At 34.2% G+C, this 15,033-nt stretch overlaps 1 protein-coding gene across 3 annotated transcripts in view; it reads left to right on the plus strand.

The window, feature by feature from the left end:
- ADGRL3 (adhesion G protein-coupled receptor L3) overlaps window positions 1-15,033 on the plus strand; it is an 827,678-nt gene that overhangs the window by 472,191 nt on the left and 340,454 nt on the right. For all 3 annotated transcript variants that reach the window (XM_049630539.1, XM_049630537.1, XM_049630538.1), the window contains one exon: window positions 6,339-6,448. In XM_049630539.1, the coding sequence (XP_049486496.1) occupies window positions 6,339-6,448 (110 nt within the window). The remainder of the gene's footprint in view (window positions 1-6,338; window positions 6,449-15,033) is intronic.

Consider the following 15,033-nt stretch of genomic DNA (forward strand, 5'->3'; position numbering starts at 1 on the left):
CAATGAAATAGTTGCCTTCTCATTTCCAGGCCTCTAAGTTCAAAATGAATGCCAAATCAGCAGGTCCCTGAGTGACAGGCAGTGGAAAATAAAGAATGTGTAAGAGTTGTTCTGTTGATTGACATTGAGCAAAATATTGTTGATGCTCACACATTAATCTGTGCATTTTTATATTGCTACATTCTATCATGAGCATTTAAAAAATTGAGTTACTTGATTACCTAAACTGTTTTCATATTTTAAACATTAAAGTATTATGATGGTGGTGTTTTGTTTTGTTTTTGGCATAAACCTATCTCTAAAATATTTTCCTCTTAGAGAATAGTGTCTTATATGATTCAGACACTGATCTGCCATATTTTAGATACTGGGAAATACTTGGGTCTACTAAGTGTGTGTTTCTTCACATACATGCTTTTATATAAATGCTGTTTGAAAAGCGATAATGTAAATTCAAATGACTAATTTTGCTAACAGAAAGACACAAAGCACTTATTTTCCACTATCATAGCTTATCATTGCAGTGATTTTCAGTGGAGTTTTACACATTTAACACTTACATGGGTGAGGCATCATGTGAAAAGTTTCTTAACATTCCCGGGAATGGCTTGTTTGCACACACTGGTTTAAAATTTTTTTTAGTGTTTTTATTTATTTTTGAGACAGAGAGAGACAGAGCATGAGCAGGGGAGGGGCAGAGAGAGAGGGAGACACAGAATCAGAAGCAGGCTCCAGGCTCTGAGCTGTCAGCACAGAGCCCGACGACGTGGGGCTTGAACTCACAGACCATGAGATCGTGACCTGAGCCGAAGTTGGCTGCTCAACCGACTGAGCCACCAAGGCACCCCTGTACACACTGATTTTAGAGTGTAATAAGAATATGTGGTTGAAGTGATTATTAATGGAGAACACCAGTGGATTAGACCCCCAGTACATAAATACAAAATTTTACTTCAATTACTAGAGCTGTAGAAGCAACTAATACCATCCCTGTATCTGTTATATTAGAAGTTTTAAGAAATATAGTTAAGGATCATGTTTATATGCTTAACCTATAAATATGTTGTAACCAAACACGAGACAATAGCCACTGATTTTTTTTATTTAAAAAAAATTTTTAATGTTTATTTATTTTTGAGAGAGAGAGAGACAGAGAGAGAGAGACAGAGAGAGAGAGAGAGAGAGAGAAAGTGGGGAAGGGGCAGAGAGAGAGAGAGGAAGACACAGAATCCAAAGCAGGCTCCAGGTTTTGAGCTGTCAGCACAGAGCCTGATGTGGGGCTTGAACTCACCAACCCGTGAAATCATGACCTGAGCCGAAGTTGGTTGCTTAACCAACTGAGCCACCCAGGCACCCCAGTAGCTGCTAATTTTTATCTGGGGTATTGAAGTTAAAACAAAGATAAATTTATTGTATTTAACAGAAAATAGGCTAATTAATTTATTTTATATATAATAAGAACTTATCTGAATAGGTGATATGCACATAAACTCAGCAATATCATTTTCACTATATGCTGCCCTAGGTTGTAGCAAATAGAGGAATTTTTTTTTCCCCAGAGATGACTTCTTCATATCACACTTAACTAATTTTGTTCCTGTACTGTTCTTAACCATATCTGAATGAATTAGTAAACTGTGAATGATCTGAATGAATTAGTAAACTGTGATGATTTTGTATCCTGTTGCTAGCCCTGGAATTATGTATGTCTTCCCTGGCAGTCATCATAACACACTATTTTAAATTAAACAATATTGCTTTAAGATTACTGCTAATAATAGCATCCAACATATTAAATAACATTTACTAAATAAACCTGATCAGTAGATGGCACCTTGAAGGTTTATATGTGGGTTGAATTAAAAGGACATGATGTTGTTCTTTTCTTTTGGAAACGTCTGAATAAATATTCATTCATCCTTTGTTCCTCCTATGCTCATAGATTGATCTTTCCAGTTGCTACATACCAATTTGGATTGCAGGGGCCTGGTTGTGTAATGTTAATTTGAATTCGGGATCTCCTTGGAATGCCTGATGCACATCACGACCAAAGGAATCCTGGGCCACTTAGATATTTTACGGCTGGTCTGTACCTCATCAGATCATCACAAGTACTCCTGAGAACCTATCAGTGAATTAAGTCAGTTTCCCAAAGTGACCATGAAATGCATGACTCACAGTCTCAGAAGACAGCAGTCCCCTGGTTTTCGGGTCACTGTTCAGCAGTCCAGTAACCATGATTTGAATTCTGAGAATCTGAAAAGTCATTTAACATTTTCAAACCTATTCCCTCCTCTGTGAAATTGGAGGTAATAATATTCATCTGATAAAAGAAGTGACAAGTAGGATTTGTGTGAATATGCTTTCCAAGTTTGAAAGGTTACACAGATATAGGGCGTTGTTACTCTACATTTTGGACTTAGTATGTCCTAGGTAAAGTAATTTATGTATAACTAATGATCTGGCTTACAGTTTTGATTTTTTTTAAATGGGAATCTACTTTTCTTCTGTTTCTACTCTAAACCCAAATAGTTTATCTGCTTTTTTGTGTGCTATCTCACTTGTACTCTAAGTTCCTCTCAAAAGACCCAGTGTTTTGGAATGAAGTATTATTAACCTATCCTGAAACAAATGGCTAATGTTAGTCATGATAATAGTTGTGCTATGACAACCAAAAGTATACTTTGTGCATATATATGGTACTTCACACTTTTTCCTAATGAATTTTTATAAGCATAGCAACTTTGTGCAGTAATTAAATAACTGGCTCCATGTTATATATGTGAAAAGTGAAACTCCGAGAGATTCTGAGAATTCTGTCAGTGCCATCTGCTTATACTTGACTGTCTTCTCTTAGCAACTTTCAAATGTACAGTATAGGATTATTAACTAGAGTCCCAGAACTGTACCCTGTATCCCATGACTTAATTATTTTATGACTGGAAGTGTATAACTTTTGACCCCCTTCAGCCATTTATCCTCAAAACTATTGTTGGAGTGGATTTTTTTTTTAACCGCATAGACTTTCTGATGAAAAAATATTGAAACTTTTATCACTGTAAATAAGCCTTAATACTTTCTAAGATTATGATGTTTTCTCTGTGAATATTAGTGGATTAGGATGCTTTAACCATATTATGGCAGTCTTTTCTCATCCTTTATTGTGGGTTATAGAAGTATCTTTAATATCAGGAATACTGAAAATCATTTTTTAATTTATATGTATATTAAAAGTAAACAATGAAAAAATCTGAGTTTAAAGCACATGAGAACATTTGATTATTTCACATTTATCATCTTTAATATTTTAGAATGAATTTACTTTATTTTTTATAACTATAAAAGTGCTCTCACTGGTGTAAACTGTTCATTGTTCAATAATCTTTAATCAAAAGTATAATTAATTTCATTTTAATTTATAGTAACTGATGTCATACAAAAAGAGAGGACGGGGGGCACCTGGATGGCTCAGTTGGTTAAAGCTCCGACTTCAGCTCAGGTCACGATCTCATGGTTTGTGGGTTTGAGCCCCATGTCGGGCTCTGAGCTGACAGCTCTGAGCCTGGAGCCTGCCTCAGATTCTGTGTCTCCCACTCTCTCTCTCTGCCCCTCCCCCATCTGCACTCTGTGTGTGTGTGTGTGTGTGTGTGTGTGTGTGTGTGTATGTGTATGTGCATGTGCCTTTCTCTCTCTCATAAATAAATAAACATTAAAACAATTTTTAAACAGAAGACAGAACCATTAAATTTATGTTTTTGAAGTGTAGTTGGTCTTCAAGCAATCAATGTTATAATGTATCTTATACAAAAATAATGTTCTAGAGATTGTCTACCTGTCTCCCTGATTTTTAAGAATCTTAACTTATAAAGAACATTTAATATAATGCAATATAATATACTAATAAATACTAATAAAGTATGTAATTATTTTGAAAAGTTAATGTTGTAAAGCCTTGTTTGATCCAGAACAATGATGATAATGACTGCAAATATATTATTGATATAGCATGTTTTTGTTTATATACCTCTTCAATATACTATCTCATTAATTAGAAGGCTTACTTGGCTTATTTTTACAGCAAATGGTCACTTATTTTAATTTTCTTAAATATGCATAAATAAATTATATTTTTATATCTTAAATAATAAGTAGTATGAATACTGTTTGGTGTGCATGTCTAGATAGATAAGTGGATAGGTGGATTAGAATAGTGTTCATATTATATTTTTTAACTGAGACTCTTCAAACATAACCATGTGAAATCTCTGATTCCAGACCACTTTCTGTGCAACAAACACTTCCATAATTATAAATTTTAACTTTTATGCCCTGCTCATAAATAGGGCATAAAGTAGTAGGGCATAGAGTAGTAATCTGTCTTTTGATATAAAACATTGATTAAATAATAAAAGATATGTAGTTGCCCTTCTGTATCTGAGAATTAGAAGAATAGACACAACTTCTAAATGAATTTTATTATATCAGCTGTAGAAATCAGAATGAAAGGTTGATAATAGGGTGTAAAACAAGAGTAGACCAAGAAAGCCGATGATTTAATAACTGCAGATCAGAAATACTACATTTACAAAATATTTACATCTCATTGAATTTTATGATGTATACTTCTTTCATTATTAACTATTACTACTTCAAATGCAATCCTGATGATAACTTTCTTTAACAAATTACAGAAATAACTAAGTTTATATAGCTGCTCCTTTTATAAACATCTGAGATAGATTTATGAGTTTTTTTCCAGGTGTGATATGAAAATTGTATGCCTTAACTGCAAAGAAACACGTATTTTGACTTTGAGACATCTTCTTCCAAAAGATTTTCTTTGTAAAAGGGAAGTACTCCAATTTTTTAAAGTCTGAGTACACTAAAATGGCAAGGTGTCTCCTTGCCTCTTATGTGTGAGGCCAGCCACATTTACATTACCGTTATTACAATCATCCTTAGACATTAAATCTACACAAGAGAACATTAGGGACATGTTGTTCCTCAGGATTAACTATCATGCTAAATTGCATAAAAAGTATAGAATATTGGCTTTTATTAATCTTCCACTGAAAGCACAGAATATATTTTTCACCTTACAACATTCACTAATGAATCAATTTTAATTTAGGTACTAAGAAAAATCCTCATTAAGGCCAACAAATGGTAGCCTCAAGCAAACCCAAGGTATTTTCACAGTAAATCAGAATGAGTTCTTCCTTCGGTGCTCCCTTATTCCGCCAGCATGCAAACAATGATTTAGAAGTATTGGTCATTTCATAGAATAAAGCATATCTTCAAGTAGATATAACAGAAAATTCTAGCCATGAGGTAGTATATTTCTGAGATGAATAAACAAGAACATACAACAGGATAACTGTAGAATGCCTCATCCTGTACACTTAGTGACAATATAATAGTTGGAAAACATTATTTTTCTATAGAAAAATGTACCTATCAATAAATTATTGAACGTAGACAATTTCTGAGTAAAATTTACCTTAGCAAAGCCACTCCAAATCAAAGAATCAATTTCATTATATGTATACTTACCCATGATTAAATCTGGGCAGCCCAGATTTGTTTAGCCGAGTTGCCACAAAGGATGCCTAGTGTATATTTCTATTTTAGTAGTGGTTTTTGATTATTCTCTTTGGGGACTCAAAGTTATTTAAGTTATAGGATATTGGTATTTGTGAACAGCCATCTGTGAGGTTAGTGTAATTATTTGGCCAAACACAAGGAACATGAGAATCAGTTCATAAAAATGGCTTTACTTATGGTGTTAGTAATCTATTAATTGATATAAATTAAATTTTAAGAGATTTTAATACTCAAATATTAAATTTTTATTGATTTAGGTTTGGCCAAAGCATTTCCATATTATATTTTGACTGCCTTTAAAATGGATGTCATGATAATCATTGAATGTATTTTACATATTTCTGATAAAACTCTGTGGTTATATTTTTTCAATTTTTTTTTTAACAACGACAGTGAGTGATTCCTACCAAATAGTTATTTGTATTCACGTTGGTGCCATCCTAAGAACCAGTGTTGCTCAAGCAGTATTTAATTTCTAACTCAAAGTTGCACTGTGTTCACTGAAAAATCAAATTCGTTAGTATGAGTAAACTGAGTTGATTTTTATTTCTAGGTTTGTTTTTTTTTCTTGAGTATACTACAGATATTTCCTTCCAAAGTCTAAAACTCTAAATTGAGCAAAACCATACTTAAATTTTTATAACAAGAAGCAAAATAAATTCAGCACTGGTATTAATCATGATTTCACTTCCCATAAGTTTATTATTTCTTCTTTTTTATTTTTTTGATTTCAGGTGCAATAACAGAACACAGTGCGCAGTGGTGGCAGGTCCTGATGTTTTTCCAGACCCGTGTCCAGGAACCTATAAATACCTTGAAGTGCAGTATGAATGTGTCCCTTACAGTATGTATATTCCTGTACTTTTCTTGTGAAAAGACATTAAGCATTGTTTTGCGTGCATTGACCAAATATTCTCCATGAAAGTGTAAGAAGTATTACATACATTTTTTTAAAGACTTAAGTTTTCAGGATCATAAATCCTCCCACCATTGGAAGAATTAGACGTTGCCTGAATGATCCTGAAGTATTCATTTTGACTATACATTTCTGTATATCCATACTTATTCTAAACCTTTTCTTAATGCAAGAATATAAAACGTTTAGAAAAGTGTTAAGAGAAAAAAAAGGAGACTGCCTCCCTCTAGGTCTAAGCAAACAAGCAATGAAAATGAATAATATCTTGCATATTATATTATATAAGTATTATATATAATATAATATAATATAATATAATATAATATAATATAATATAATATAATATATGGCTGTCTATATGATATAATATATATTATTATACTTACATTAGTGGTATAGAAATTGATAAATTTTGAACTTTGTAGAAGTTGTATTATCTAATCTATAAGTGCTGTCAACATTTGGAGGACTAGAAATATATTCATCCAGAAGGAATAAACTAAAAAGAAATTACAAAAGTTACATTAACTAAAGCACTCTTCAGAATTTATCTTTTGCAGCCTCAAGAAGTTTGTCTTTGCAGCTTTTAAGTCAGATATGGTATATGCCAACAACATCATTTTTTTTCTTCAGGAGTAATGAAGGATCAAACAATCAAAACTGGAACATTTTTTTCTGACTTTCCACCCAAAGGAAGAATCACCATTTCATAAAAATATTTTTGATCTGGCAGTTAATTGTTCATGGGATTCTTTAGTAAAGATTGCCTAGGAAATCCTACATTCTCATATTAGATAATCAGTTCATCCACAAAGTTCAAAACACCTGGGATCACAAGTAAATCCCAGGTTCCAACTTCCTTTGACATCTTAGAAGGAAAGTACCTGAGGATCAACAAGTTTGTTGTGCTAAGAGATAGTTGTCAGCTTGCCGCATTTCTGCTCATTTAAGAAGCAACACATTACTCCTAAGCTGTAAGTGTGCATAATCCAATAGTAGAGAGCAAATTGGCCAGCAAGAAATGAATTGAAATTTTAAAATAATAATGAAAGCAATCAAGAGAGAATTTCATTTTTGCTTTTTTAGTGTGATTGATTAGAGAAAGTTTATCTAGTGATGTTTTATAAGCTAATTTTCCTTGTTATGAAAACAGCATGAGTGCATAGGTTTTGTTGAAATCTCAACTGAATTTATGCTTTGTATATATTGTTATCTCTAGGGACCCTTCTATGAAAGTATAAAGCTCTTCCTGACCAGTTATTGTTCATTAGGGAAATTTTAAAAAAGAACACTTGTAGTCCTTTTTGGAACTTCGACAATTATATTTGGATTATATAGTAAGATCTTTGTGAATTATATAGAATAGCTGTTTCCAAAGGCATTTTATAAAAATATACCATAAGGAATACCTCATTTTTAAAGACAGTTTGAGGAAACTTTCAATCATATTTTTGAAACGTGAAAGCTGAAGTAGAAACTGTCAAGCTAGATTTTTTCACAATTTTTAAATATTAAAGAATTTCACAGCTGTCTCTTCAATTTTCTGTATTTCTTCAGAATTTCTTTGAGGATAGTTCCTCCAAAATCCTCTGCCAAACTTATCTTGAAAAATCATTACTTAAATCATTTCAATATAAATAAGAATTTGTTCATATGCTTTTGCATAGAAGGAGTGTGGTTTACTACACATTTCCCTTCTCTCTTATAAATCTTCAGAGATAAACAATTTGATTCCTGAATATCCTATCTATACAGGTTTCTGATAATCCTAAAAATTTACTGGTTGTCTAGTAAGGATGTGTATTATATTAAGATATTTTTCTGATTGTTTCATTAAATAAGAATTATAAACTTAGGTGCAGCCACTCGCCAGTTTATATGCTGGTTTGATTTATACCAGGTGTAGCATGATTGTGTTTGTTTAAATTATCTTCAGTTAAAAGTGTAATGTACAAATAGGCATTCACTTAGTAAATTTAAAATGATTTTATAGGAAAAAATGCAAAAGAATATATAAACCATGAAATAAAGTATAGTGACTTATTTGAAAGGGAGGTTTATTTAGTAGAAAACGACCAGAGATCAGGGAGCGTGGGTTCAGAATATGGTCTGGTTACTTAACAAAAAGCATTAATCCTTAAGCTGAGAAGCTATTAAAATTTTCTGGATCTCACCTTGTAGACCTATTCCCTGATCTGTAGTAAGTTGTGATTTAGACCAACCCTAAGCTCTTTTTTCTTATCTGTAGCATAAAATACACAGACTTTTTCAATGTTGTAAAAAAAAAAATCACTTACTTAAAATAGCTACCATTTTTTGGCACTTACTACATCTCACTTACCACATGGGTTAAATGTTTACATACATTATTTTATTAAGTTCTCACAATATCCTCCTCCCTGTTTGGTATGAGTATTGCTATTCTGAAGAAGAAACTGAAGCACAATAGGATAAGCTAACGTTTCATGTAAAACAAAGAATAGCTGGATAATGACTGAGCCAAGAGTGGAGCCTGTCTCAAGTACCTGTTCTTAAGGACTCAGCTTTGGTTCTCCCCATAGAGTTTCCCATTGATATTTTCATGAGTTATTTAATCTCATTCAGTATTTAACCATTATAATTGTTATCAGTACAGCAATGGCACACGATGAAAACAAATGCTTCAAGAGCCTAGAGTTTTTTTGTTCTTTTGCTACTTACTTTTAAGAGGTTTTAATGCCTTTCTTCAGGCCGCTGAATCACTGCAAACTTCCATTTCCTCAAACACGTAACAAAGCATAATGGCAAAAACTAGTTTGTGCTGTTAAAATGCCACCCACAATTTGGAATGAGGCTCTTATCTAAGTAGTACCTTAAGAAGAAGTTATTTAAACCAATTGTATGATAAGAGAAATCCTAGTACTTAATATGCTTACTGAAATATCCCTAATGTATGATTAGAAGGTAAACTTCAGATGTAGGATTCATTATTAGTATTTTAAAACTTTCTACTTGAACAACTGAATAAACAAATTATGGTAGGTTCTATTTGTTATACAATTCAGTATTTTTAATTTAAGACAAAAAACTTCACTGTATATAAGCGATGCATTTGGTATTTATGAATGTTTTCTTCTTAATATTAACCTATGGAAAAAATGTTAGTATTGGTGTTTTCTTTTTTTATATATGTCCTGTGTGTGTGTTCCCATGGTAATATTGATTTTTAAGATGATATTTCCCCATGGAAAAACATAGAAAGAATGAAAATATAGAAAGAAATATAGGAAAAAATATGTGGGAAAGCGTATAAATAATGATATATAAGCATATTACAGGTGATATAGATAAAAATTCAGCAAAATTCTTTGTATCACACAAGGAATGTGGAGTTAAAATATCTAAAGTGAGCTTGCAATAAATTTTGCACAGAGTTTTAGGAGTCAGTAAATACGTATATGGTTAAACAATGACAGTTCTAGAAGAACCTTAACCTGAATCAAATGGTATGACTTTTTTTTTTTCTTTCTTTCTTTCTTTCTTTCTTTCTTTCTTTCTTTCTTTCTTTTTTTTAGATGCTGATGGGAAAGAAAATGAGAAAAAAATAGTGATTATAAACAATTTTGTGAGGCCACTTTCTTAGAGTGTCTTGTCAACTTTTCTGAATCACTAAAGTTATATTTAATTTTTTCTAAATCTCAATTTCTCCCTCCAGTCTGTATTTTCTTATTTCGGCTCACAGAGACCCTGTTTGTCACCAAATTTGGGACAGATGAAATCAATACTTTTCTCTGTTCTTGTCACACCTTAGTTCCAGTGTGACTTTTACAGCTTTCGCATTTTCTTTTGAGGTTTTTCTTCCTTAGTGATTTTTTTTTTCTTCTCCCGGGAGATGACCCAGATATTCCAGAGGTTAAACCTCTGCGTTTACCGGGGCCACACTTTTGCTCTCCCCCCCCCTTCTTGCCTCACTTCCATCTCTTTTGGCCTGATTGGGGATGGAAATTGTGGCATCTTCCAGTAGATTTACCCTTGTTTAGCAGGTTTACAGGGAAGATTTGTGTTAGGGAGAAAACAATAAAACAACTAACCACCTACGTGGAGTATTTTTTCTGAACAAAGAATCTTTACTTTGTATCCTGCTGACAATTTGTCTTTCTTCCAAGGCATACAATTTCACGCGCATTACACTCACAAAGTGCTTGTCTTCTCTCACAAGCCAGCTTTTCTCTTCAGTTCTTTGTCTCTTCCTTTTAGGAATACAAAGCACTTATTAGTTATTCTAGCAATCTTCTCTCATGGTGGATTTTCTTAGGAAATGGGGGGAGGAGGAAGCACACGATTTGGAGAGCTATTCGAAATGAGTGTTTGATTAAACCAATCATGTTATATAGCACTTACAGGCTTTCTCACCATACACATTAGCCATCTGAAGAGTTATTTGTGATCGTCTATGGAAAGACAAGCAAAATGTCATCTTGTTGGAAAATCAGTATTTACAAATAATTTCATAATCTGTTAGTTTCATCTCTTACTGTAAGAAAAAGTGCTGCGCTTTTCTTCAGCATTTTAAACAGACCAATTCTTTAATTATAAATAACTAAATATATTTTTGCAACTAATGGTCAAATCAGTTCATTTTTAATATATGCATTCTTTGATTCTTATCATGTAAAAAATACAGATTTTAAAGATCATGTGCGGAGGGGCACCTAGGTGGCTCAGTCGGTTAAGCACCTGACTCATGATTTCAGCTCAGGTCATATCTCAAAATTTGTGGGTTCTTGCACCACATTGGACTCTGATGCTGAAAGCATGGAGCCTAATTAGGATTTTCTCTCTCTCCCTCTCTCTCTCTCTCTCTCTCTCTCTTTCTCTGCCCCTTTCTTACTTGCATGTTCTCTCTCCTGCTCTCAAAAATGAATAAAGTTTTAAAAAAATTTTAAAACTCATGTGCTGAAATTAACCCATATGTTTAATTTTTAAGATATCACAGAAATGTCAAGATATAATTTGAATAACAATGCTTCACCACCTTTTTGAGTTTCTGACCTATAGGAGACATTCAAGAAATATGTATTAAATGATTGAAGAAAAAAGAAAATTTAGTCAAAATGGCCCCTTCTATTTATTGCTCTAATGATAAATTCAAGAAGCTCTTATCTACAGAAAATACCTTATTAGTTCAGAGGGAAGATCTATGGTAAAAATATAGATTATATGAATTTTAGTTCTTCCAAATTGGTGATTGTATTCCTCAAGAATGCTAATAGCAACCCATTTGTTTTTCACATTATTCTTCTCTATGCCTCCATGCAACATAGCAAGTATTGTCCCGTAAATATTATTCCATCTGTAAGAGCAGTTATCTAAATTCTCTTTTTTAGAATGATATTTGTAACAAAAGCAACCAAATTCTTCCTTTCTTTGTTTTTCTCCTTTTGCTCCCCCCCCCAGTTTATTTCTTTCTCTTTCAAATAGTTTTTCTTTATTTCACAATATCTTGTACCTAACAGATAATCCATAAATTGTGTGCTGATAGTTAATTTAAGTTCTGGTTATATGCCTAAAAATTGCCCTTGTTGGTACAAAACAAGAAACTTAGATGGACTGTACTTTCTTGGAGGTCCTAATCCTAAACTCTCTCGTACCTCTGTCTATCTGCTCATATGTTTATGGAAATTATTCTCAACTGAATGATGTCATTTGCTTTGAAGACCTCCCACTTATCTGTCGTCACTCAACATCTGTGATATACCTGGCATTGCTGCATATTAGCATAGAAAGCTCTGAAAAAAGATTCTGCGCTCAAAGAATTTAGTCCGGTGGGGCTCAAGGTCCCCAAAGTTACAAAGTCATTAGTTCAGCAAAGCAAAGGAGCATTTCACATTAGCAGTGTACAGAGAAGGCACGCCCTTCCCATAGCGGCTAGTATGGGATGGGATGGGTATCTTCCGGGAAGGTTTTCTAGAGGAGATGACCCTTGAGCTGAGTCTTAAAGAATGAGTAGACTCCAGTGAGAAGGACAGCCATTTGTTTCTTTGTTTGTTTTAATTTTTTTTAACATTTATTTATTTTTGACCCAGAGAGACAGGGCATGAGCGGGGTAGGGGCAGAGAGAGAAGGAGACACAGAAACCGAAGCGGACTCCAGGCCCTGAGCTGTCAGCACAGAGCCTGACGCGGTGCTCAAACTCACAGACTGTGAGATCATGACCTGGGCCGAAGTCGGACGTTCGACCGACTGAGCCGCCCAGGCGCCCCGACAGTCGTTTTTAGCAGATGGGACCATGTAAGATAAGAAACTGTATGGTGAATGTAAAACCAAAAATGTTTGGTGTTTTCATAAAATACAGAACATAACAGTGACAGGAGATGAACCTGTCAATTGGCAGGTGGAAATCATGACCTCTGTGTATGCTGTGATCCCTGTGAGACCTAATTACTTATTGCAGTGTGGATCACAGAAAAGACAGTAAAACTATTTCTGAAGGCAATTAACTGATATGTTAATAAGACATGCTTGCAAATCTTTAAAAAAACAGTTTTGACTGGTTTAAGTTAAAAAAAAATTTTTGGGGGGTGGTGGGGGATACAAAGTAGCAGTTCCAGAATCAGGTAACAACCAGGTCCAGAAAAATAAGATCCTGTGAGCCACAGAACAAGAACTGGTGGAGAGTCTCTTAAGGGCTCTATTATGTTCATATGAATTAGTTCCAAAAATGTTTCATCTGGTGTAATTCCTGTAGTGATCTAGGTTGGGACATTAAGACTGCATGACATCTAGTATCAAAGTGGTGTTTTCATACAAAGACAGTGGGGCTGGAAAAGAGCCTAAATGTGATCAGGAGGACCAGATCCCTCCGTAGAATCGGGTGCAAACCTGTCCTGTAGTGGCTCTGGGCCAGCTTCAGCCTGCAGAGGGATTCCATAAGCCTCTCAAACCCCGGAAAGACAGATTTAACATAAAGTCTGGGGCAATACTGGACCTGCATTTCCTTGGGCAATGATAGACTGAAGCTGGCTGGGGGCTGCTCCCTCTTAAATAAGGGGCAGCTGGGTGGCTCAGTTGATTAAGTGTCCGACTTTGGCTCAGGTCACGATCTCATGGTCTATGAGTTCGAGCCCCATGTTGGGCTCTGTGCCGACAGCTCAGAGCCTGGAGTTTGCTTCCGATTCTGTGCCTCCCTCTCTCTCTCTGCCATGCTCTGTCTCTCAAAAATAATAAATGCTAAAAATTTTTTTAAACATAAATAAGGTCTGTTCTTCTCTATTTGTTGTATTATCCAGCATTTATTGTATTTTACGTGGTTCACTATAATCACTTAAAATGTCTCCTGGCTTCTGAAGATACTTAAATTTTGTAACTCTTGTTCTAGAGTTTGGATATTTCTGAAGATACTTAAATTTTGCAACTCTTATTCTAGAGTTTAGATATAATCAGTGCTAATACATGTAAAAGCACTCTAAATTGTTACTATATTTCTTAATTTTCAAAAGATAGTAAGTTCTTATACCAAGAATAATTCTACCAACAAGGTTTTTGGTGCCCAGTATGGGTCCGTCCTTATGTTAGGTGCTGGGGAAAAATAGATTTCGGCCCTGTGAAGCTGGCAGGCTTGGGGGATAAGGCAAATAAATAACGCATGAACCAGTACATACAATCATCAAAGATAGCAATAAAATGCAAGAAGAAAATAAACATGACTGTATGATAGAGAGCAGTGAAAGGACCAGCTTATTATGTAAGGTGTGGTAACAGACTTCTCTGAAAGACCTGAAGAATGGGGATAGGACAATCAGACAAAGAGCCTGGGAAAGAACTTCCAATGCAGGGAGAGCAGCAGCAATGAAGACTGCCAGGTGGGGAAGAGGTCAGGCAGCTCTCATACCTGATAGAAAGTCGGTGTGACCACAGTCCAGTCAAGATGGAGGCCAGTGGCTTGGAGAGCTACAAGCCTGCAATTAATATTGTTAATAACATTGCTAGTGAAACAGAAATTTCTTTGAAGATTCTAGGATTTATTAAGAATCAAAGTATGTTTGCTGAATGAAATTAAACTGGCATTCTCTTTAAAGTATATATTGTGAAACATATTGCATGATTCTACAGTAACATAAAGGTAAACTTTCATCAAATAAGCCAAATGTCACATGGCATCAATACCGAGGTAAGCTTTGTATATAGCTAGAGTAGATTAATATTATGTAAATGTATGCTTAGATGCTGATTATAAGGGACGAAGATAAATTGAGGGTATTAAAGAATTAATTGCAATGCCAGAATCAGGAAAAGATTTGGTTTAGGAACTACAATGTTATATAGACATAAATAAACTTTGAGAGGTTAGCTTAAGTATGTTCATTTGCTTTATTTGAAATAGTAAAATTATAGAGCTTGTGCACTTAAACTTAATTCAAAGAAATTTTTATAAGGTGCTCTAGGAGGTTCCGGAAGATGGCGGCGTAGGAGGACGCGGGGCTCACAACGCGTCCTGCCGATCACTTAGATTCCACCTACACCTGCCTAAAGAA

Source organism: Panthera uncia, chromosome B1 (genome assembly GCF_023721935.1).
Source record: "Panthera uncia isolate 11264 chromosome B1, Puncia_PCG_1.0, whole genome shotgun sequence".
Taxonomy (NCBI): domain Eukaryota; kingdom Metazoa; phylum Chordata; class Mammalia; order Carnivora; family Felidae; genus Panthera; species Panthera uncia.